At 30.1% G+C, this 27,322-nt stretch overlaps 1 protein-coding gene across 2 annotated transcripts in view; it reads right to left on the bottom strand.

Moving 5' to 3' along the window:
• The window catches only part of LOC142326439 (putative sodium-coupled neutral amino acid transporter 11), a 105,303-nt gene that overhangs the window by 21,456 nt on the left and 56,525 nt on the right, over window positions 1-27,322 (bottom strand). For both annotated transcript variants that reach the window (XM_075368939.1, XM_075368940.1), the window contains exons 2-6: window positions 21,304-21,360; window positions 12,764-12,845; window positions 5,178-5,387; window positions 4,002-4,257; window positions 315-388 (exon numbers count right to left, since the gene is read on the bottom strand). In XM_075368939.1, coding sequence (XP_075225054.1) covers window positions 315-388; window positions 4,002-4,257; window positions 5,178-5,387; window positions 12,764-12,845; window positions 21,304-21,360 — 679 coding nt within the window. The remainder of the gene's footprint in view (window positions 1-314; window positions 389-4,001; window positions 4,258-5,177; window positions 5,388-12,763; window positions 12,846-21,303; window positions 21,361-27,322) is intronic.

Raw genomic sequence — 27,322 nt, 5'->3', positions numbered from 1 at the left:
AATAGTGGTAACACATAATAGTGTTATGTATTGTTCCATATAATAATGTATGGTTCCGCTATCAATGAATGTTACAGATTAAAAAAATATATATATACTAAAAATGAAAAATATCTGTAACATTCCTCGATCAAAATGATAATTTTTACATTTTTGTGAGATCATCCATGAAATGAACATAATAGTAATAACTTATACGTTTTATTTTTTATATAAACTTCCACTTTAATTAAAATACTACATGTGTAAAATAATAGCTGTTTACAGAACATAAGGAAATAAAATAGTTTTATAAATTATGCATTAATATTTACCAAAAGCCATTATTCCAATAGCTGGAATAATACCCCAATTGAATGCTTGCCAAGAATTAATTCCATGAAAAGGTCTGTAAGTAAACAATAACTAATTAATAAGAAAAAAATTATAAATATGCTAAAAAATATATTATCTTAACTAAAAACTGTTGATTTATGTCTTCACTTGCTACATTTTTATTCCCAGTCTTAATCTGATATTAATAATAATTATTAAAAAAAATATTTTTAAAGGTTTTTTTCAATTTTGGCTAACTATGGACCATGTTTAACATTTTTCTTAGCATCTTTCTCTATCTTTCAAGTCACTACTACTTTTTAAATCTTTCACTGAAGTCTATTAGTATAACTTTTTATTAGAGCTTCTTGTTCATAGAAACCCCTACTTTCTAAGATTTATTTAAAATTTTTCTTGATTGATTCCCAACATTCTAAGTCTGGAATTTCTATTCCTCTTTAAGTTTTTTTTTAAATTTATATGTTTAGTTTTTCTTCCTAGATAAAAGAGGAGGAGGATCTTCTTAGGGATTCTATTTATCAATCAATCTTAAATATGACCTTCAAAAACCAATCTCTGCTCGTACATTATTTCTATTATTTACTTAAATTTCTGGTATAGGATTTAGTGAGGGTGGAATTGATATATATTGTGTTATCTTTTTAATAACAAATAATCTCCTTTTTTATTTGGATTTTTTTTAAAAGGGCCAAGTTGATCATTTTTAAACTGAATACTTTATGTAATAAATAACATTTATATTATTTTATAAATATTTAATTTTATTAAAAAAAAAAATTAATACTGAATATTTTAACGCAATAAATCCACCTTACCTCAAAAATGTTTTTAAACCATTCAGACATGTTTTAAGTTTAATCAAAACAAAAATACAAATCTATGTACAATGCTATATTTTAGATAATTAAAGATATACAAACAAAAATGTATATTAAAAATCAAATAAATATTTGCTTAAAAAGGCAAGTACAATCTGAAAGAAGTTCAGATACATCAATAAAAAGTTTATTCAAACACCCAAAATGATAAAAATGGACCACCCTGTTATTTAAAAAACATAATACTTTTAAAATTTACTCTTATTTAATATTCAATAAGATTTAAAACAAAAATTACATTACCAAAATAGAAAATAAATTCGTTAATAGAGAAAACATTTTATTTTAACTTTGTTTTGATCTGTATATTATTTTCTTTAAACTTTCTTAAAGTATAAATGCAAACCAACATATACTGTATATAATACAAATGCTCAAACAAATAGATTTGGTAGAAAAGCTAATATGAGTTTCAAAATAGTGAGTTTGTGATTAGCAATGAAAACTCCACACATAAATATCAACTCTGTTTTTATGATCTCTTGTCGCTCCAAAGATCACATTTTCAACTTGATCTGTGTCTTTCATAAATAAATAACAATCGTAACTATACAGAAAAACACAAAATAATACGTAAATAATTTTTTTTCAGAATAATTTAAATAAATTGTATCAAAAGATATCAAAGCGTGCTAAAAGCTGCAAAATTTATGCTTTATAGACCTAAACTTATTTCCTCACGAGTGAGTTTTATCAGAAACAAAAGTGAGTTTATTCTTAACATACAATATTTTATTTTAAGATTAATTAAATATTTTTTGTAATTAAAACACATCTAAACTAAGTATCTAAAAATATTTTAGATGCAGAGCTCTCAATAATGATAGTAACTGTAGAAAATTAAAATAAGATTTATTCTTCAAAACAAATAAAGATTTTACACGAGTACATTCTTGAACTTTTTTAATATAGCCCTCTGAAACTTACTTTTTGGATAACATCTCATATAAAATTTTAATAACTTATATAAGTATCATTTACAACATTTATAAAATAGTAAGATTAAACTGTTTGCATATTAGCTATTTCTTTTAACCTTCTAAGAATTATAAGCTTACTTGTTTTAACACTAGTAAATATTCTGATTTAGCATGCGGGTGAATTTGTGTTAAAAATTCTACTCATACAAATTGCAAAATAGATACAAAATCTTATCTTGAAACAGCTAGTGAAGAATGCTGCACATACATTTTAATAAATTACAAAAAATTCCTGAAATGTTCTCTGGAATGTCATACAAGCCATTTAACCAAGAAATCTTACATAAATAAAAATTTAAAATCTTAATGTGAATTTATCCTAAAAGAGAAAAACCCATTACTTCCATTTATTACATGCAATTTTTAACGTCAAAGCGTGTCAAGTGAAAAGTAAAGCTGCACTGACTTTTCTTAAAACCTGCATCACATACCAAATGCAGTTAAATTGAATTATTAAAAAAAAATTTGATTATGTCATACTCAAAAATTAATCGTCTTATTCCAAAAACATTACAAACGGTTCCTGGTTCTTCCTTAAGCTGAAAATGGAATTTTTATTGACATAACTGAAAAAGTTTTACACATGTGCGCGTGCGCACACACACACACACACACATATGTGTGTGTAAAAAAATAATTAAGATTTGATCAATACAAATATATAATTAATATTAATCCTTAAACATGTAACTTGTTAAGTTGGTTGATTTTAAGATCTCAGGTTTATTCCCCTGAAATACATCTTAATTTTCAAAAATATATCTTTAGTTCCACTTATAAAAAATGTTTTCTTTTTCTATAAAATCACAAGCATGATTACTGAATGTATCTGTACTGTAATCCTGAACTTACATTAGTTTCTAATGTAAAGTTAATGACTTAATCAGTTAACCTAACTGACTATTTTACAATGTTTTAAGACCGAAATCTAATTTTTTTTCTTTTTTTAGCTTTGTTTTTAGTACACAAAACCAATCTTTGTTTTTAGCTCATATTTCAAAATTAAAAAAAAAATTCTCACATAGAAAAATGTTCAATATGATGCAATCATACTTTGTAAGTAGTATGAGGTATACTGAAATGAATTTATACAATTAAATTTTTGTTTTTAATCAAAATTAGATTTTTTGTTTTTAAATTATTTTTACATATTAGAATTTGATTGTAAAAATTGATACTGTTAACATCTTTGTCTGCTTAACTTTACCAAAAAAAGAAATTAATGGAAAATAAAATTTGGAGAATAACTATTTTACAGAAAAGTTACTTTTCCATCTGATTAATAGTTTAGGCTTTACAAAATTTTGAAAATATTAAAAAAATTTTTTTATCAATAACTTGTACAACTTTCACTAGGAAAAAATATGTTAATATAAAGAGAATAAAATTTTTTACAATAAAGATGCAACTCCATTATTAAAACTACAAAATTTTAGAAACAACATTTGTAGCCATCTATAAAACTGTACAGCGTAGCATCAATGCTAATATGTAATACTGTATATTAGCATATCATGTACAACTTGCATATAGTCAACAGTGTTGTTTCTCAGTAATTTATGATTAAAAATAGAATTATGTGTTTCAGTTTTCAAATGTATCTTTTGTATTCTTTTAAACATTAATAAAAGTCTTTTCACATTTTCTAAAATAAACCTATTACTAGCAGATGTTTTTTTTTCTGTTAAAGATCGCTAAGAACTTCCTAGCTTAGTGATTTTTATTTCTGTTAAGCCACGGATAGGTTTAAAATGTATAAAAATAAACTTAAAATAAAAAAAATAAATATAAATGTATCAATACATACGTAACACGGTGGCTGAATGTAAAAAGACGTATAATAATTGCAACTAAGATAAATACTACAAAAAATAAAGATATTAAAGAAGCACGAGCCAGTTTTGCCATATCTCTGAATAAACATAATGGTATAGTAATAAATACTGTCGCTAAAAACACAACAAAATCTCTGCGTGCTAATAAAGACCACGGTTTCAGATTAAATATTCTAATTAGAACCTTAGTTACTGTATCGCCAACAACAACATTATAACTGACCATAGCTGAAACAAATGAAAACAATTAATTACATTTTTAAAATGACAGAATTAATACGTATTACAAATAAACCTAAGGGCAAAAATAAACCTATAACTATAAGAATCAATACATAATTACGGAAACCTAATTTTTCAGTCAAAACTACACAAATCAATGATCTGAAACATCAAAGATAATTATGAAATGGTGAAACACCAGTATTCTCAAATTTTTTTCATCAACTCTTTCAATCGATCATCTGTTATTACAGATGGCCAGCTGCTATGATCATCATGAACGTTCATTCGACCTCAAAATGAACAGCACCTCCGACTTATTTTAGCATCGATCATAACATTCAGCATGTTTTTTTAGTCATGGATAACCTATGAAGTCGTTAGACAAATTACAAAACCTCAAGAATTTCTTAATGAGAACTGCAGTATAGTACGATACGCATCTCCTCATGGGTTATTACACTGCCTGATTTTAAGCCAACATTTACGGCCTATACAAAGCAAAGGGAGATGTACTGTGCTGTTCCTTGTAATTTAGCAGGTTATTTATAAAACTCATTAAAAGGAGTAGACTAGGAATTGCAATCCGGTATAACTTGTTTCTATTCAAGTAGTTGAAATACCATCATACCGTAAACCGATACCGAGGATCAATACCATATCAAAGGCCATTAACCTTTGAAAAACACGCTTCTATTGATTCAAAGATAGTTGTGGATACATATTTTTCATAGGAAAAATATAATTTTTTTTTATAGGGAAGTCTTGCTTTTAATTTTTCTAAAATACACAGACTGGTATAGGAATTTGAAGGGACTGACCGGTTCCTTCATAATTGAGAAATTTCTTTATGAAAAGCTGTTATAGAGCTTACACTAAACAACATTTAAGAGCAAGAGATATAAGCAGATGCTGCATATACTTACCGATAAATGGATAAGTAAACTGTAGAAACGTCAATAAATAAAAACCAGGATTACCAAATGCAGCTTGCATTAAACCTTGATATGAAAATGAAGAACTGATGTGAGCCGATCTTACCATTAATATTAATGAATAATCGGTAACTAATGCTATAAAACCAAGTAACAATAGGCCAAAACCAAAACCAGCCTGTTTAAGTGCATACGGTATTCCTGTTAAAACATAAAACAAAATTAAACACCTGAATTAAAAGTAAATAATTTGTAAGTGTCAAACAAAAGAAACTGATGAAATGATTCTGAATGATCTGGGCATTTGCAAAAACCTTAAAATTTGGCCCTTCTCTAGGTGATAAAGTTGGGAATTATCATAACTATTACTTTACTTACTTTCTTATAAAAAGAGAAAGAAAAACATTTTAATAATCACATTTGAAATACATAAAAAATTATTTAAAATTAAAAAAGTCTGTTTTAAAGTATCCTTACTTTTTTGGTTCTAACTTACCAGTTTTCTTAATTATTGCAGGAGTAGAAATTTCATTTTTTCAAAATAATCAATTTATATTTATCTTGGCTTGTAAAATAAAAAAAAGTCCGCAAAGTGTTGTAGAACTTTCTCAGCTTCACCCTTCACAATACCTTTAATTCAAATATATCATTGGGCTTTTAAATGTTATTGATATTTTTATTTAAAATTGATCAAAAAAATTATGAAATAATTAATGTAATTAGATAACAAATTTAGTAAGTGGATTTTACAGAATGTTCCTAGAGGTTCTGGCAATATTTCACTAATCGGTACAAATGTGGCAATATTACCTCTTGTAAAAATTATTAACTCTTATATATTTATTTCCCTTATAAGCAACATTTCAATTAAATCTTGTGCATTAATATAACATTTGTTTAACATTATAAGAAAAGTAATAGATGTGAAATATTTATACCATCTTACCCACTTATCTTTAGGGGGTGCATATTGAAAACATATTCAGTCTCTCAATTTTATACCTGTTTCACGCATAATTTATGCGTTCTGCTTTAACACCTTTTTTTGGGCTTGATGGTACCACCACCACCACACAAGTTTGAGGCTTGGGCATGGGATATGGAAAAATGAAATTTCTGTAGCGTATGAAAAATGTCATGCACAACTGGGATTCGAACCCAGGATTTCAGTCATATTACAGCTGCTTATCGGTCGATTTGAATACACGAGATGTTATTTTATTTACAGTAAGACTTAACAATTTATCTAATAAAACTAGTATTTACAGAGGTATTAATGATTAAAAAATCTTAATCGCTGAGATTAAAAGATGTTGGTACATATATACAAAATTTCATTAAAATATCCTGGTCCCTTCTTAAGATATTAATTTTTATTGAAAAAATACAAAATAGCAAACAGAGGGAAAATAAAGCAAGATGGGGCAATTGTCTGCATTATTTTTTGTTTACTTTGATTCCCTGAATCAGCCCCTTACGTTTGGCCAACATAGGAGGTGTAAAGGCAGAAATGTCTTACAATTAAAATTTTGGGACAATTTTGATGGAAAGAAGCAGCCTATTGTTCCTTCTCCATGCAACACACCACCATATCCTAGTTAATTATACTCAGATATAGATAATTTCTTCCTTTTTTTTCTTTCACTTTCCCAGCTATAGCTATAAGGCTGAGGTCTCCAAAGTGAGGTACGTGTACCCCAGGGGATACGCAAAGTGATACTTGGGGGTATGTCAAAGAAGTAGTATAAATAATAATTTGATTTTTGACTAGATACACCCACCCATACACAGGATTCATTTCAATCACTCCAGTTTACGAGTTTTCTCGTAAACTGTGCACAATACAAAGTAAAGTAAAATTTTCTGCTCTTTTCATAGGTGGGGTCAAAAATAGGTCATTCCAATTGAAAATAATCATGTTAACCTTGAAATAAGGTCAAGGTCAAATCCAATGTCACCACGAGTTACCCTCCTCTTTAATCTGAGTAACTTTTGTTTAGGTAATTTTTTTGTTATGCGTAGTTTATGAGAAAATTGTCTGCTGGAGTGATTAAAATAAAACACCTCTCACACACACACTCACACTCACTCTCTCTCTCTCTCTCTCTCTCTCTTTCTATATATATATATATATATATATATGGGATAAAACTTGTACTACAAAAAAGTTAGGAGATCGCTGCTGAAATAATATAAATATAAAAACATTGCTTCAGAATTTTTGTCTTTTTTTTGGGAATGCTGGCATTTCATCCTGAGATCTAAAAACATAAAAAAGTAGAAATAAAAAATTATAAAAATTTCCAGATGTACATGTGTAAGTGAATCGGTCATTCTTTTTCTGTTTAGCCTGCAGAACCACCGTAAGGTATTATTTCAGAGGACGAATGAAGATGATATGTATGAATGTAAATGAGGTGTGTAGTTTTGTACAGTCTCAGGCTGCCCGTTCTTGAGATGTTTGGTTAATTGAAACCCAACCACCAAAGAAAACCGTTACCCACAATCTAGAATTGTTCTGCAGTTTGATTAATAACTCCAGACTGTTCAAATATAAATTCTTCAGAAATGGCAAAAAAAATTTCTATGTTTCACCGGTAGCATTAAATTTTAGAAAATATTAAAGGAAGGTAGTTTTACCACTTTGAATTTTTGACTTTTATAATGGTTGTAGAGAATAGAGCTTTAGTTTGATGAAAATACTTATAAAGAAATTTAAAATTCTAAAGTTTTAAATAAACAAGATTTAGGGGAGGGGGATATTCTACATTATTTTTACGTAGTTTTCATCTTAACTTGAAATCTCATCGATCAAAAAATTTGAATTTTGGCTGCTGTATATATCCCAGTCTCAGCCTGAATTTTTATCCCATCATCCAGGGGGCATGATTGTAACCGTATGTATTTTTACCCCTCGTTGAGATGTAGGCCAAACTTAAAGGATTTGGGACATCAAAGTTCACATGGAACATTTTTATCGTTTCTTTTTCCATCCATCTGCCATTTTGTGTTTTCTGATAAAAGTTTATATCTTAATTACTAATTGAGATATTTGAATAAAATCTGGTGTATATGTACCGAATGTCTTTTACAAAATAAATATCTGAAAATTTTACCTTGGAAAATTAAAAAACAGCAGCCATTAAAATTCTTTAATCATCGATTAATAATAGTTGGAGATTGGAATGCAAGCATTGGAGAAGGCAAGGAAGGAAATATAGTGGGTGAATACGGGCTGGGCAAAAGGAATGAAAGAGGGGACCGACTTATAGAGTTTTGCACGAAGTATAATTTAGTAATTGCCAACACCCAATTTAAAAATCATAATAGAAGAATATACACTTGGAAAAAGCCAGGCGATACTGCAAGGTATCAGATAGATTATATCATGGTTAAGCAAAGATTTAGAAATCAACTCGTTGACTGCAAAACTTACCCTGGAGCAGACATTGATAGCGACCATAATTTGGTGATAATGAAATGTAGATTGGGGTTTAAAAACCTGAAGAAAAGATGTCAGATGAATCGGTGGAATTTAGAGAAGCTTGAGGAAGAGGAGGTAAAGAAGATTTTTGAGGAGGACATCGCAAGAGGTCTGAGTAAAAAAGATAAGGTAGAAAATGTAGAAGAAGAATGGGAGAATGTTAAAAAGGAAATTCTTAAATCAGCAGAAGCAAACTTAGGCAGAATAAAGAGAACTGGTAGAAAACCTTGGGTTTCAGACGATATATTGCAGCTGATGGATGAACGTAGAAAATATAAGAATGCTAGTGATGAAGAAAGTAAAAGGAACTATCGGCAATTAAGAAATGCTATAAACAGGAAGTGCAAACTGGCGAAAGAAGAGTGGATTAAAGAAAAGTGTTCAGAAGTGGAAAGAGAAATGAACATTGGTAAAATAGACGGAGCATACAGGAAAGTTAAGGAAAATTTTGGGGGACATAAATTAAAATCTAATAATGTGTTAAACAAAGATGGTACACCAATATATAATACGAAAGGTAAAGTCGATAGATGGGTGGAATATATTGAAGAGTTATACGGAGGAAATGAATTAGAAAATGGTGTTATAGAGGAAGAAGAGGAAGTTGAGGAGGATGAAATGGGAGAAACAATACTGAGATCTGAATTTAAGAGAGCATTAAAAGATTTAAATGGCAGAAAAGCTCCTGGAATAGACGGAATACCTGTAGAACTACTGCGCAGTGCAGGTGAGGAAGCGATTGATAGATTATACAAACTGGTGTGTAATATTTATGAAAATGGGGAATTTCCAACAGACTTCAAAAAAAGTGTTATAGTTATGATACCAAAGAAAGCAGGGGCAGATAAATGTGAAGAATACAGAACAATTAGTTTAACTAGTCATGCATCAAAAATCTTAACTAGAATTTTATACAGAAGAATTGAGAGGAGAGTGGAAGAAGTGTTAGGAGAAGACCAATTTGGTTTCAGGAAAAGTATAGGGACAAGGGAAGCAATTTTAGGCCTCAGATTAATAGTAGAAGGAAGATTAAAGAAAAACAAACCAACATACTTGGCGTTTATAGACCTAGAAAAGGCTTTCGATAACGTAGACTGGAATAAAATGTTCAGCATTTTAAAAAAATTAGGGTTCAAATACAGAGATAGAAGAACAATTGCTAACATGTACAGGAACCAAACAGCAACAATAACAATTGAAGAACATAAGAAAGAAGCCCTAATAAGAAAGGGAGTCCGACAAGGATGTTCCCTATCGCCGTTACTTTTTAATCTTTACATGGAACTAGCAGTTAATGAGGTTAAAGAACAATTTAGATTCGGAGTAACAGTACAAGGTGAAAAGATAAAGATGCTACGATTTGCTGATGATATAGTAATTCTAGCCGAGAGTAAAAAGGATTTAGAAGAAACAATGAACGGTATAGATGAAGTCCTACACAAAAACTATCGCATGAAAATAAACAAGAACAAAACAAAAGTAATGAAATGTAGTAGAAATAACAAAGATGGACCACTGAATGTGAAAATGGGAGGAGAAAAGATTATGGAGGTAGAAGAATTTTGTTATTTGGGAAGTAAAATTACTAAAGATGGACGAAGCAGGAGCGATATAAAATGCCGAATAGCACAAGCTAAACGAGCCTTCAGTAAGAAATATAATTTGTTTACATCAAAAATGAATTTAAATGTCAGGAAAAGATTTTTGAAAGTGTATGTTTGGAGTGTCGCTTTATATGGAAGTGAAACTTGGACAATCGGAGTATCTGAGAAAAAAAGATTAGAAGCTTTTGAAATGTGGTGCTATAGGAGAATGTTAAAAATCAGATGGGTGGATAAAGTGACAAATGAAGAGGTATTGCGGCAAATAGGTGAAGAAAGTAGCATTTGGAAAAATATAGCTAAAAGAAGAGACAGACTTATAGGCCACATACTAAGGCATCCTGGAATAGTCGCTTTAATATTGGAAGGACAGGTAGAAGGGAAAAATTGTGTAGGCAGGCCACGTTTGGAGTATGTAAAACAAATTGTTGGGGATGTAGGATGTAGAGGGTATACTGAAATGAAACGACTAGCTCTAGATAGGGAATCTTGGAGAGCTGCATCAAACCAGTCAAATGACTGAAGACAAAAAAAAAAAAAAAAAAAATCATCGATCGTAAATATTATTTTTTTATAAATTACATTTTATGTTTCTTAATGAAAAAAATGACATCATTTGTTCAAATTGGTTGATAAACAAGTAATACATAGATTTATTGTTTAAGTGTATTAAAAACATTACGTGGGAAAACAGTAAAACAAACAAAATTACCGCATAATTTCAAGCATCCACCCCTCTTAACAAACAGGTACGTAAGGCAGTTTTAGTAATTAACACAGTAGTACAATTTTTACAATAAAAAAAAATCATTTGATCAAGAGGGTCATCTGATACCCAAATTTTTTTACTAAGATTTTGACTTTTTTTCTCAATTATAATTTTAATTCCGCATAACTTTTAAGGTAAAATTATTTGGTCAAAATGGTGAAATTAGATCCAAAATTTTTTTTTACCTAACATTTTGTTCAAAAAATTACCTACAAAAAATGTTTAATACACACATTCATTTGAAGTCTAACAGATTTTTTATTGACACCAAAGTCGATTATCCAGATGCTATTGCTTTTCTTGTTCTAAAATTTGTGTAGGAGTTTATCAGTGTTTTTGCTACGTATTTTATTGTGTGCGATTCACTCTAGAACTCTTTTGTGAAAGTTTAATATTGTTCAGTCTGTATATAAATAAATATTCTATTCTGATCGGTACATTACAACACAATATATAAATTATATTGGGAATGAGTAGATATGCTACTCTACGGATAAAAAACGTAACTGTCCTAACATCTGTATGGATGGAGTGAGGAAGCCAGATCCATATAACCCAACATCAAAAATGATTAGGGGTTATTATTTTGATCAGAACAGCATCACAAAGTGCATAATAAATTATAAAGTAAAAATAGATGTGATTTAAGTCCAAATTAATTATTTTAAATATAACACACACACACACACACACACACACACATATATATATATATATATATATACATATATATATGTTATATTTTAAATATAGCATATTGTTGAAATAATATCAACAAAAATACAAGAAAGTTACTAAACATGAAAATAGCTGCTAAATAAATCACAATCAGTAAATGTTAATGAAAATTATTCGAGCACATATAAATCCATATAAAGTGCAGAAAATTCAGGTTTTTTTAAAGTTTTTAATTAAAAACATTATTGAAAAAAATTCATTATCGATTGATATTTAGAAATTATCAATAGAATATTGTTTCTGTAAAAGAAAACATTTTAATTGTTTTTTAGTTAGATCGGTTGAAAAACTTTTTAAATAGTTCAATAATTAATGAAAAATGGCAATACAAACATAATAAGCCCTTTCTTGTAAGCCAAGGTATTGTGTTGAGTAATATGAAGATAATTTTGTCGTCGGTTTTGATCGAGGGGGGATATTGCTACTTTCCAATAAGCGACTATTCTTCTTAGCAAACATCGCATATTCATAAATATAAGAAAACATTGATAAGTTAACGCATTTAAATATCAATCTACAGTAGTTTTTTGACTGCTACTGTAAAATTCTCAAGTCCTTTAAGCAATTGCCTTTACATATTCCTTTAGATATCTTTATATAAAGGTAAGTTGTGTTTTAAGTAAAGAAAGTAACAGTGAATGTTCCAGATTTTGAGGCGTATCATTAATAAACAATAAGAAGAGCAAAGGGCCTGAGGACAGTTCTCTGTGACACTTTGCTCAGAAATTTTATATCGTATGAGCAATTAGAAGAATTGTTTACGATGAGAAAATCAATTACGATAGATATGTTTTCAGTAGATTTTGAATGCGTGTCAATGAATGGAAAGAATGATGTCATCTGTATATGTATACTAATAGATTATTTTGTATTTGTTATTATTTACAAGGACTTTTTAAAAATGTAAAAATATTTCAGCTAATACACCTAATACATTAAATAAGTAACAAGAGCTATAATAACAATAATAATAAATTATGTTTACCAATTACTCCGCTTCCAAGGATAGAATTAATGTAATTAAAACTAGCAAACTCTAACCCAGTAGTTTTATTCGGCTTTTCCTCCTTAAAAGAAAAAAAAAATTATTCTTCAACATGTAGGCATTAATTTAACATATTACTAAAATGATAAAATAAAATTAAATGCACTACAAATTACAATTAGTAAATGTATACATAAACAATTGCAACAAATGAAGTACTACAACTAAAAATATTGAAATTAAGTGTGAAATGAAAAAAAATTATATCACTTATTTGACACATTTCTCCATTTCTTTCTATTCCATTTAATCTTTTTACCCAAAAATATTTGTTACATCTTACAACCTCAATTACCTGCTTCACGTAATCTAATCTTTGTCTCTCCTTATAGTTTTTAATCTCTTTCCTCATTATCTAACCATGGATTAAAACACATTTAAACTGATATAATTCTTTTACAATACCTCTGTTCACAAATTTTTCTTAAAACTCACCAATTTTCATTTTGAATTCATCGACGTTATTTATAAATTCTATTATTTTCTTTACTGGTTTTTCCACTGACCATATTTTATCGATATAAAGTTTAACTTCTTGTGTTGAGAAATTCTTTAAAGGCGGGAAACCTGTGATTTAACAATTTCTCATTCCGTAGTCTTAAAGTATTATAATCCAATTTAGATGTTACAAATTGGACTACAATAAATTCATATGTATGAATGCATGAGGAAGTTGCATCGCTTCAAGTGAATTTACATGTGACGATATTTTGTTAATAAAATTAGACAAAGTATCTACAGATTCTCTTTTTATGGAATCTGACTAACATAGAATGAAAATGATTACATCAATAAAAAATTTTACTTAAAAATATTATTTAAATCAATCACTTGAGATTGGTAACAGGCATAATTTATGCAGGTCTTGCCTGCCATGACGAATCATAATTAGACAGATTGATAAGAATTTGTTTGCGGTAGTGGTAGTACATCACTATAACCAATGTAACTTTGTTCTTTGTTTGAAATTTTTTATTTTGGCCTTAAATCTTGATAAAGATTACGTTTATTATTACTATCAATATTATTATTTTTAATACTATTTTGATAATCAGGATTCTGTTGTTCTTGAAAATAAGGTAACGCATTTAAATCTATATTAATGTTAAGATTTGTTTTTTATACACATGATTGCTTTATTGTGAATTGAAGGTTTTCAATGGCACCTGTAGGTTTTTTGTAAAGTCAAATCGTTATTTTTTAGGGGTTATAAAAAGAAATTTCCTTTTCTTTTTATACAAAAAAGTATTCCCTTTTTTATACAAAATTCTTTCCTAATTTTAAAATCAAAACTTGATATAATGACATCTATCTCTTCCATTTTGCTTTTGTCATCTTCCATACAACTACATCAAATCTTAAGAATTTTATTACATAAATAACAAAATGCTTCAACATTAGGATTACGCATTCACATTGCAATGTAAGGTTTATCCTTATCCCCTTTTCTGTCATATTTCTCATAACTTTTGTTTAATTACCATCATTTCCTCTCAAATAGAAGCGATGTAAAAATAATTTTTTTTCAAAAGAAAAAGACATATACAGATTTGTTGCTTTACACTATTTGCCCGGTCTCTCTTACTACTATTATACTTGTAAAGCACCTGGTAGTAAAAATCAGAATTGCTTCCTCTGAGTTATGATGACTAATACAGCCGGTTTCTACAGTAAACGATGGGGAAACCGCTTTCCTTATACGCCTGACATGGATTATGTTGTTATAAATGGTTTTACTATTTTCTGATGTGATTTGTGTATTATGTCAGTTAGTTATCAATCAATTTAATTATGCATGGTTCCAACATCTATTTTCAATCCTAAATTCTCAGTGGGGTAAAAATACAAAAAAAAAGATATTTGGAATCTTACTTATTCCAAATATCGGATAAAAAAAATCATTAGCAATATTAACCCGTATTTTCTCTCCTGATATAGTTTCTACAGAATTTTTTTCAGGTTTACAGCTGTTTCTATTTGTAAATCAGAAAAACAATAAGAATAGACTTCATTCTTGTTCACTCTTTTCTAAATTGAAGCTTGCCTTGCCTTTTTTTCTTCTATTTGTATCATAGTTTCACAACTTGTACAAAGAATCTAGACAATACGTTCGTTCTTTTTAATTCGATCCAATTTGTATCAAATTTAAAACATTCTATACAAACAATATATTTATTTAAACAGTAAACAGAAATAAATATATTAACTAATAAAACATTGTTAAAGATAAACAACAAATTTATAGGTAATTTAAAATTAGACCATTGTTAACACACAATAAAAAAAACTATTTATAAATTAATAAAATAGAACAAATAAATAACACACACACACACACACATACGTGTGTGTTGAATAATAATAACATTTTCAGACCACCCGACAATTTTATATAATTTTTTTAAAATTTAACTTAATATCTGTATTAACTTAAACCTTTTATCTATAAATAACCTGTTCTGCAGAATAAAGATAAATTTATTTGATAAATAACTTTTTTTCTATGGCTATATTATAACATTCAAATGATGTGGCTGGAACCTGTATAATAATGAGGGTTATTATGATACAGGTGATCAACTGATCAAAAGCCTACTACTATTTTCAGCCACTGACCAATCAGAAGCGAGTATTGTTTAACATATCAGCTGTTTTTTTTACTTTAATTTTAATCTGATTTCTAAATGAACTGAAGGTTTGCTCTTGTCTTTGTCAACCAAACTGTTGTTTGGCTTTGGTGGAATGGGTGAGTGGGGTTTGTTGTACTATCTAACCAGATAACATCATCTGATTACTAACAACATGATTCATTTCTATTTAAATTCATACACATTAACGATTTTGTTGTTACAGTTTAAATGTGAAGTAGTGCGTGCTGTGTAAAATTAATCTGTTTATACTCATCTATATTTTGGTTTTTCTTGTGTTGAGTGCATTATCCGGCATAAAATATCTTTGCACGTGTATTTTAATATTAATGAATATTTATTTTCTTGCATACTTTTAGTGTTCTGTGAACAATTACGGAGGGTTTTACGTTAAAACTTAAGAGAGGGAAAACTCTCTTTAGTCAAGCTCGGGAAATTATATGGAACATTAATCAGTTTTTAGAAAGAGAGGCCAAACAGTTCCAAGAACAAGCGGTTCCAAGCATACCATTTATTATTTCTCTGAAAAAGTGTATAGAGAAAACCAGTCCTGGCCAAAACCCCTGGTGTGGGGTTTTGGCCAGGACTGTTAAAAGTATTAGAAAGGAAAAAATGGGATGTCGGAGGGTAAATGCTTGTTTCAAATCCCCCAAAAATATAAACAGGAAATCAGACTTACTAATTTAGATGGTTTTGGTACATGTTTGCTCAGGCGAATTGTTTACGATTTTTATTAGCAAGAAAAGTACTTCCTACAGCTAAACGTGCTTATAATAAACCGAAAGAGGATATTAGTATTCAGGGTGATGTATGGAGCATCAGGAAAATTTTGAAATCCTCAGGATTTCAAAGGAGAAAAACAAAAAATAACAGAAATATTCTCATCGAAAATTATGAAATATGAGAACAAAGAATACTTTATTTAAGATGTATTAAACGTTAGAGAAGAAATCGTCCCGCTGTTTGTGCAGATGAAACGTACATTTTATCTTCTCATATCTCAAACAAAATGTGGTCGGACAATTTTGATCAGAGCATACATCGTCCTATATCAAAAGGAGACCAAGCGATAATCGTGCACGGTGGCGGTGAGATGGGATTCATAAACAAATCTCTGATGATATAGAAAAGTAGAACAAGTGGGGATTATCATGACAAAGTGAACTTCAAAAATTTCATGAAACGGGTGGAAAGCAAACTCTGTTCAAATCTAAACCTGTGATCAGTTGTGGTACTGATAAAGCGGCGTAACGATAAGGCACCTACTACAAAATCTGAGAAATTGGAAATTGTAACTTGGTTACAGGAGAAGCATACACCATTTCATCCTAAAATGCTTAGACCGGAACTTTATAAACTAGTTAAGCTGCACAAGCAAAGGCATAAGACGTACATTTTGGAACGCCACATCACCTGGATATGAACCCCATTGAAATGATATGGGCAAACGTAAAAGGAAATGTGGCATAAAGAAACGTCACGTTCAAGTTAAATGCCGCGATTACGCTGTATGAAGAAAAAATTACTAATATAACAGAGAAAGACTGGTCACCAAAGTGAAAATGTGAAAAAACTAGAAGATGAGTACTTGGAGAAAGAATATTTAGCTGACATTGAAGAAAAGTCTGTTATCAATTTGCGAAAAAATAGTAATGAGACAGCGGTTATTCATTTACAAGCGAAGATAATTTTGGCGACGAAGATTTAGCGACACCTTTTGGGTAACAGTTTCTCCATTACGGTAAGTTAAAAATAAATACAGCAAGTTCGGAAAGTTGCTGTACACTGGAATTATGGAAGTGTAATGATGAAACTTTGTTAATTATTACTTTGTATTTTTATTTCGTTATTTTATAGAAACGGATATGACAATAACCGGAATAGTTTATTTTAAGGTATAGAAAATGACCTCCTCCAACATTAATACAACACTGTACACATTTCAATTGGTTTTCAAATACTTTAACCAGCTGATGTACTGAAATGTCTCGTACGTATGCCGTCTCGTAATTGCGGTTTTTAGTTCGTCAAGAGTGCGTGATCTGTTGCGATACAGTGCTTGCTTGGTCGCCCTCCCCCTTCATGGAGAGTAATCTGGGAATCAGATCGAGCGATCGTGCAAGGTACAAACCCCTCGAAACGATTCGTTCACCAAAGACATTTATAAAAAAAAGTCACCGACCTGTTAGCTGTGTGCGTTGTGGCGCCATCTTGTTCGAACTAACTGTGACTGATATTATCTTCTGTTAACCGATTATGCTGTTAAAACAGCATAATAACGATCACTATTAATTGTATTTTCCAAAAAGACTGGACCTTAAATGCGCTTTTTACTCGCACCGACCCCCCAACTCCAATTTTGGCTTCGTATCAAAATTGTTCCTGTAATTCATGAGGGGTTAGTTGTCGATCACAGTCGTGCATTTTGCGAACTAATATATCCTTCCAGATGAAACTACGCTTCATTTGTAAAAAAAAAACCCGTAATATCGAGGATACCTACGGAATTTTGGTAAATAAAACGTTTAATCCAGTGACAATAATTTGGTTTTTGGCATGATCTGTAGGTTTCGGTTCTTTTCTTACAGCTTTATGTGCGGTAGCAAGTCCGATATCTTGCTACTGTGCTAGCTTACGCATTGACTTTGATAGATTTTTATACCATCCGAAATACCAAGCAGCTTCTGTTCGTGTAGTTTAGATGGTCTTCCACTTCGATCAGCGTCTTCAACAGAGACGGTTGCCCGAAATTTTTCGATACGAGTTCGAACTGCATCGCTGTGAAAAACAGGAGTATTTGGAAACGTTTTAGAAAATTTGTGCTTCATTAAATCGGTATACTTGTCACCTTCACGAAAGACTTGTTCAACGAGAAAAATAAGTTCCTCTACCGAAAGAACCATTTCGTTTCTCGCAACTACCGATTCCGACAAAAACGAAACAACACGAAACTAAGCGGGTGCAATCACAACTCATCGGCTGACGTCTTGGTTTGCTATTGAGTAATGCCCAACAAATCCAGAAGGCAACCAACCTAACGCCGAAAGAACAACATACGCCACATAATTCTAACGCATACTGCACAGCGACTTTCGGAACGCACTGCATTTTTATGTTAATAGCATTTATCTGTAGTTAAAGTAAATACGTGAAATAAAAACAAGGTAAAAAAATAAATAATATATATTAAAACGCGGGTTAATAAATTTAAATCGTGCATAATAACGAATAAAACATTGGAAATAAAAAAAATTAATAAGAACAGGCGACGAATGTTTTTTGTACGACTAGTATACTAGACACAGCAGTTGGCGAGGGGCAAAACTATCAGCTCATGTACTGTAGCAGTTGGCAAGCAGAGGTTAATTTGAAAGTACAACAAGTAACTAAGTTTCTATACACTACTTATCCTTTCTTTCGTTAATCGGATTCTAAGGAAGAAATGTCTTTAACACCGATCGTTAATAAAGAAATGGCAGAACTTACGACTAATAACCTGTCTAACTAATAATTACCTGATACAAAACTAATAATCTGTTAACAGTGGTATCTGTTTTCTGTGGCAATAACAGATTATTGCCACAAAAATATATAAAGTGTTTTTTAAAAAATTAAAAAAAATATATTCCGTAAACAATGTGTTCTATCGTTGATTTAAATCAATAAATCCAGTATCTTCTCGCTGTGGAAAAAATACGGTGGGAAATTCTCTATAATGGCCATTAATGCACTCTTGAGAGGAACTTACTTCCCAGTCGTGCATTAATGGTTATCATTAAAGGGTCACTGCATAATATACTACTTGAAGTTAATATAGTTAAAAATTAAAAAGGTGAAAATTAGAAAGTAAATAGCCTAACGACTAACAAAACTGAAAAATTTTCCACGATGTTCCTTAACAAGAGATAACTCAACGATTTTTCAAAAACCAACCTTAACCAACAACAACCTAATTTTAATTTAATTGAAAATTGTAAAAATCTGTTAGCAGAAATCAAATGTTTATTAAAACATTATTATATAAATTTATTCTAAAAGTTAAAAATATAAATTACAATAAAAAAATAAACCTAAAAAATACGTTTGGCTTACGGTTCTATTCTTCATCATTTATTTATCATTTTTATTCTTTAACAAAATCGTTTATTTTAATTTGAACTTAGATTCTTTGCATCTTCTAAGGCAAAGAACTGTATGTTATGTCGTTTCCCAGTTAAACTCACAGTCTTCCTTCGTATTTTATTCATTAGATAATATTTTCTACTTATTCAACAAGAAGCTGACACTTTATAACAGCCGCTGATATATGATAACGGTTTTGTAACGAGTGGAAAGCAAATTATCTGGCAGTCCAATCCGGACCCCTCCAGATGAAAGGGGGATACGTTACCGCGTAGCACAGGCAGAGAGAGATACACTGCCAAAGATATCGGCGTTTAATCAGAGATACGTCTTTATTTTAAACAATGATTTCGTCTTCACGATGGAAAATTTTGAATCCAGTACCTTGTCCAAGTTCTAAGGTTCAAATCCTAGTAAAGGCGGTTAATTTTATACGGATTTGAATACTAGGTCGTAGATACCGGTGTTCTTTGGTGGTTGGGTTTCAATTAACCACACATCTCAGTAATGGTCAAACTGAGACTGTACAAGACCACACTTCATTTACATTCGAACGTATCATCCTCTGAAGTAATACCAGAACGGAACGCAAGGATGGCGGTAGTTTATTATTTTCTCTCTACTAATCGCAGAGTCCGGACGAATGTCCCTCGATGCTGTGTCTTTCGTTTATAACATTATTGTTTAACGGCGGTGATAATCGTTTTGTTTTGTTTACGGAAGGAATTGGTATTTGCGTTCCGATCTTTTAGACCGGCGAGAGATTGTTGACAGTAGTTCATCGTGGGAGACTAGCGCACATGAGCTTCCGGCGTGATTCCAGTTCAATCCGTCCCGTGAAGTCCTTTCGGTGATAGCGCCTTTCGGCCTAACAGGAATACGGTTTTCGGGGGCCCTAGTGTTTGGAGGAAGCAATGCGCACCCCTTTTCGAAGGAAGTCGCATGGGCTGGCCGAGACGTAATTGTAAGTATTAGGAAAAGGACGGTGAGTGTTTGGTGAGGTGAAGTTAGGAGACTTTCTTCCCTCGGGCTGTCTTCGGTTAACACTTAACGTGGTTCCGGAGGCTGTACAGAAAAAAGAGAGAGTACCTTGTCTGATACGTTCTATTAAATGTTCCTTTAAGACGTTTTCAGTTCTGGATCTATTCTGACGTGAAATAAAAGAAATATCGTACCTTTTTTTCTATAATAATACCAATGTTTAAAAATGGAGTGTTATTTTAGTAAATTTTGTATTTAAACGTATTTCAACGATATCATTTTATACAATACAGTTTTAAAATTTACAAACGATATTTGTTAGCGTTACTTTGTCGTGCGATGTTTACAATCGGTGAAATAGTGTAAGCCGAAACAATTTAGTCTTAAAAATTTGCTTAGTTCTTAAGTAAAAAATAGGCGAAATGAAACACAGCCTTTTATTTTTACGTACAGTTAAGGTTAAAATAACACAAACACTCAAACACTGCGTATTTTTCTTTGTTTAACGGTTGAATATACAAATGTTTAATTAAAACACAGTATCTGCTCTATTTTAATGATAAAATATCTATATAATTCCCCTAACAATAGTAATAAAGTAGAATTCAACAGGAAGTTATTAAAAAAGTAGTTATTGAACAGGAAGTTCTGTTTCGTTAACCTATGTAGGTGGCTGGTTTATTTTTAATAAAAATATTTTGATACTTTAAAATAAAACATATTATTTACCTGAAATAATTGCTGAGTGTCATGTCCATTTCCACTGTCACTTGGTGATTCCACACTCTAAAAAAAAAAAATACACCAAAATGAAATTATATTGTAATGAAATTTGAAATAAAAATGAAAATGTAACGATACAAAACCGAGCCGCAGACATCTAATTAATAAAATACTATAGTTTGCTAGCAAACAGATTGAATTTACTAACGACTAGTAAAGTTACCCCGTGTAACAATTTTGCTTAGTAAAAAAGTATTATTTTTTTCACTAGCCAAAATGATTGATTTGTAAGTTAAAATTCTCGTAGGTTTGTAGTATAATTCATTCTAGCAATTTAATTTCGATTTTACATTTTAGTTTTTTAGGTGCAAAAAAAAATGTTCGGATGAAAATTTACTTAACTCATTTTATCAACTAGTACACGTTTTTACCATTACATAATGAAAAAAATAAATTTTATGTTTTAACAATAACGATTTCAACTAATTCAAACGAAACTATCGATCGATTATCTATCTGTTTTTATTTAGAAATTTACAATCGACACACAGTACTCAGGAATGTAAACGAAAACATTAATTTACTTGTATAAACGGTAAGCGTTTTAAAATATAAATAAACATTTTTGTTTTACGAATAAACATACACAGATATCATTAACCGAACGCAAAGTAAAAATATACACTGATAATAAAGAAACATTCTTAGTTAAGTATTTAAATAATGTCATTCTAAATAAAGAGTAACTTTGAAGGATCGATAGAAATTAAGGCAAAATTTCAATCGAATAGCATAATAAAATATAAAATTATACGCTAAAAAAAAAGTACGAAACAGAACCGGTTAAACTTTGTATCGGTACAAAAAAAGTAATAAATAATATGAAATATATACCGATGTAAACTTTTGAATAAGCAAAACAGATAAGATCAATACGAAAAAAATATAAAAGAACTCGACAGAAGGACATCGGGTCTGTAAAAAGAAATTTACGTTTATTTTAAATAAATTGGTGGGAAGTTATTTTAAACAGGTCAGTAATACTTGGAAGAGGAAATGAGAAAGTGATCGGACCAGGTACGAACGGTTAAGGGATAGTGCAAGACTAAAAAGAAAGAAAAATTTAAACAGAAGGAATTAACAAGTAAGATTACGGAATTTTACGGTTAACGAAGGCAAAAGAGATGAATAATTAATTAGGTAAATAACACGTTAATTAAGTTTACATAAGTAAGATATGTAGTCTACACTGATAATAATCAGTTATTTCTTTAAACATTTAATGCGGTCACTACATGACTTCCTTGTAAGAATATTAAATTACATATATACATTTTTAAAAGTATCTAAATTTTTTTTCACTAATCACTTCTGATTTTTTTTCATAATTTTACATCCTTGTTCGAAGTAAAGAAAGTATTGTGATCGCGAAAAATCTCGGTTTTCAGATTTCAACGAAAATATCCATTTTGACTGGTTTTGGCGCATAACTTATGTATCTCGCATAACTCGAAAACGATTAGTCGTAGGATGTTGAAATTTTGGATGTACGACTGTTGTAACATCTAGTTGTATACCTCCCCTTTTTATTGCAATCGACAGGAACAAAAGTGTCCAAAAAAATGAATTTTGGACTTTTTCATAACTGCATTAATAAGCCCTCATTGAAAAATGTTTATGGATATATCATAAGCGGTAGTTATTTTCATCGGTTCCAGAGTTATAGCCAAATTAAATTTTAATTAATGAAATATTTGGATCTTACAAGGGGAAGGCACATCGGTTCGAATCCGACTTCATCTCCTTTTTTAATTTAAATATATTGATTTATTAATAATTATTTACCTGTAATTTAAAAAAAAAAATTGTACAATAAATAATAATTCAATAATAACAATAAAAAAAATATGAGAAGCTATTAATGAAATAAAACTTTATGTACTTTTCATTTAAAAATAATGTGTATATTAATTTAATAGGCGTAAAAGGAAGTCATGTGATGCCCAAATCAGATTATTTATTGTTGTTATTGAATTATTATTTACTGTAAAAAATTTTACAATCACAGGTTAATAATTATTAATAAATCAGTATATTAAAATTAAAAAAAAAGTGAAAAGAAAGAAGTTGATTTGAATTGATGTGCCTCCCCTTGTAAGATCCAAATATTTCATTAATTAAAATTTAATTTGGCTATAACTCTAGAACCGATGAAAATAACTACCGCTTATGATATATCGTTGAAAATTTCTTAACGAGGGCTTATTATTGCACTTCAAAAGTCAAAAATCCAAATTTATTTTGATTTAGGGCTTTTTTGGACATTTTTGGTCAAGTCGATTGCAATCGAAAGGGGAGATGCACAATTAGATGTTGCAACAGTCCTAAATCCAAAATTTCAAAACATCCTACAGCTAATCGTTTTTAAATTATGCGAGATACATAGGTACAGACGTCATGCCGTAACTAGTCAAAACGGATTCAGGGATGACCAAAATGGATATATCCGTTGAAATCTGATAACCAACATTTTTGCGATCTTCGTACTTAAACTTTACTTCGTACAAGGAAGTAATAAAAAATTCTAGTAGTTTGATTGAATAATTAGTAATTTTATTATTATTATTATTACGATGACGTTTATTATATTTATACATAATTTCTTTAACGTTACATAATCAAGTACTTATGCACATTAACTGCTTTTATACAGTTTAAAGATCGATATAAAATTATGAAATACAAACAGAACATAAAACATATTTTCACGAGAGCAAAGAAATACAAATTAAAAATTTACCTTTATTTTATAAAATTAGTATGTAAAGAAAAAAAGGATATTAGCTATAACATACATGGCGGCCTCCGTTGCGCGAGTAGTAGCGTTTTGGCCTTTCATCCGGAGGTCCCGGGTTCGAATCCCGGTCAGGTATGGCATTTTCACACGCGCTACAAATCATTCATCTCATCATCTGAAGCGATTCCTAAAGGTGAACCCAAAGGTTAAAAAAATTCAATAAGCTATCCAGTCAGATGTGTTTTTTTAAATTTATTAATCGATAGGGTCAAACGAAAGTATTACTGCGCATAGATACATCCCATTTGTAATACAGTTTGTTGTACATTAAAAAAAAAAGTTTTTAATGTTTTAAATGTTTTTAGAACAAACTGTATTACAAAAGTTTTACTACGTACTTCTATCCAATAATTATACTGGTCGATAACTGTATCCATTTCAAAAAAAAAATTGAAGAACTATCAGGTCCGAAAACTTGCATGTTCCTCCTCAAATATGTCTGATGAGATTCATTAGCGCAATCGATTTGATCGAGCACAGTCATTTTTTTCTAAATCTACATATTAAAATTAACCACAAGACACTGCAAGGTAATAACCTAGTTCTAAATCAAAGTTAAAAGACTGCTTGTAAAATAAAAAAGTGTGAAATTAAAATTAACAAATATCCTGATTGTTAATTAACTTCATATAAACGATCTAATTATAGGAAAGTTTTTTTTAAATATTATTTTGAAAAAACGATACATCAAAGAAATCGTACGTTACAGAATACATTATAGAACCCGGGAAGATTTCTGTTCCTCTACCAGGCGTGTCCCCAGGTAGCGGATCGAGGAAGGCTCTATAGATATGTAGGGTAGATGGGAAATAAAATACCATCCGCGGACCAAAACAGAAATCAAAAACCAAACGCATCTGTTCCCGTAGCGGGCGGCATTTTGATCAGCGTCTATTTGAAAATTCTAGAAGTTAAAACTAGTCTTAATGATGTTTACTTCTTGCACGGCAGTTATTGTCGAATTAACTTCAACGATACGCAAAAAGGTCTTTTTCAAAGAAGAAATCCGCAAGCAGAAAAAATCCACCGTATCTCTAAAAATACGCGATCTTGGATTTTGCGGCGCAGGATTTGAAAGAGAAGAACGAATCGGAGCTTTCTGGAAGCTTAACTTCAAAACTCAAACTTTCTTTAGCATCCTAAATTTTAATTCTCTTTTAAAAACAGGAAAACTGATGGCGCTAATAAAAATTCTAAATAAATTTCAAATTAAAATTTGCGCTGTACAAGAAACTAAATTTAATAATGAAAATAATATTGTTTATAAAAACTTCAAAATCCTAAAAGGAAAACCCGCAGAAATAATTAAGTCTACCACTAACCTTCTAACGTTTGGTAAAGATTTTACAGTGAAACAATCTTATGAAAACAACATTATAGGATTTAACCTCGAATAGAATCTCAATCCTTACAATTATGTAATAAATGAGAAAATTTTATTAACTGCCGCGCAGCAATAAACCGTGATAACATTAGAAACAAGGAAAAAATGGAAAACGTTTGGCATCAGATAGAACATGAAATCTCTAAATTAAACTCTGAACATATTAAAATCCTCCTGGTTTAATTAATGCGCAAATTGGAAAAGAAAAAGTTGTTAATCGGGGAAACATCCAACTCGTAAAAATACAAATGTAAATGGAAAACGATTAACAGATTTGGCAAAAATTTAAATCAAAATTAATGTCTACACGTTTATGAAAATATTCAAGAAAATTAAAGACGTGGAAATCCCCTAACCCCTTGTTAGAAGAGTTTCAAAGAGACCGTGTAGCAATTTCAGAAAATAACATTCGAAAAATTCTTAATGTAAAAGTTAGATTTTGATTCGGTATGTTATCTACGCAAATGAAATTCAAATCCCTGCCAAAATCTAACTAAAAAAAAACAGAAGAATAATATAAGAAATATAAAATAGAAGTGAAGATCGATAAAATTTTTATTTAAAGTATCTGAAAAGACACTTCCTAAAGTGAAAAGAAAGAAAAATGTTTGGTAGAATGAAACCTGTGAACAAATTTTTAAAGAAAAAGGCTATGGAAAGAATTCAACTCAAACCCTAACAAAATTAACACGGAAAGGTGGAATAAAATTAAAAAAGAGACGCCTAAAACGATTCAAAATGAGAAAAGAAAATACGGTAATGAACGATTAAACATCATTACAGGAAAACTTTCAAAAGATCAACTCTCGAGATTTCTACAAGACTTTCAAATTTAAAATAAACGGATAACAACCGCTTTGTAAAAATTTTCAGAATTAAAAACTAGAACCGATAATGAACACGGAAGAAAATCTTTAAGAAGCTGTAGAAAAATACTTTGAAAACCTACTCGACTGTTTGGATCCATCAAAAAACTTTAAATTTAAAAAAAAAGAACAAAGTACACTTTGCAACAACCAGACAAAAAAAGGTTAAGGAAGTAAACAAAATTAAAAAAAAAACAACAAAGCAAGCGAAGAAGACAGCAGCATTATTGTAGAGATGTTTAAATTTGGTACTGATACTTTAGGGGAAAACTAAAAACTATTTAAAGATATCTGGGTTGCTGAGAAAATACCAGATGACTGCAAGGATGTGCTGATACATCTGCTTCTTAAAAAGGGAGAAAAGGCAGATTTGAATAACTATGGAGGGATCTTCCTTTACTCGATACCGTACAAAATTCTAAACAAAGTTCTATTAAATCGAATTCGATTAGAAGAGTATCAGTACGGTTTTTGACTAGCAAGAAGTTGTGCCGAACAAATTTTCAGTCTTAAAACAATTCTACAGTACCGTAAAGTTAAAAACCAAAATTTATTAGCGATTTTTGTCGACTTTAGAAAAGCTTACGAGTCTATTTATAGTGAATCACTTTTACAAGAATTTGAAGTCGATCAAAAAACTGTAAATATTAAACAAGCATTAAAAAAAAAAACATTTTCTAAAGTAAAATTTCTAGGAGCAGTTTCTGATCCTTTTGAAATTAAAACTGGTACGACAGGGAGATAGTCTCTCCTCAATACTGTTTAATTATGCTTTGAAAAAGGTTATAAGAGAGCGGATCAAGAAGCTTATACGGTTAAATATGTATGATTCTGTAAAATTGGTATTAAAAATAAATCTCTGTGGAAGTAATCTCTCCTAATGTTCTAAAAGAAGAAAACACGAAAGCAAGAGTACAT

The sequence above is a fragment of the Lycorma delicatula genome, chromosome 6 (genome assembly GCF_047948215.1).
Source record: "Lycorma delicatula isolate Av1 chromosome 6, ASM4794821v1, whole genome shotgun sequence".
NCBI classification, from domain to species: Eukaryota; Metazoa; Arthropoda; class Insecta; order Hemiptera; family Fulgoridae; genus Lycorma; species Lycorma delicatula.
Note: the sequence above shows the minus strand (reverse complement) of the source record. Positions and strands in the feature narration are given on the sequence as shown.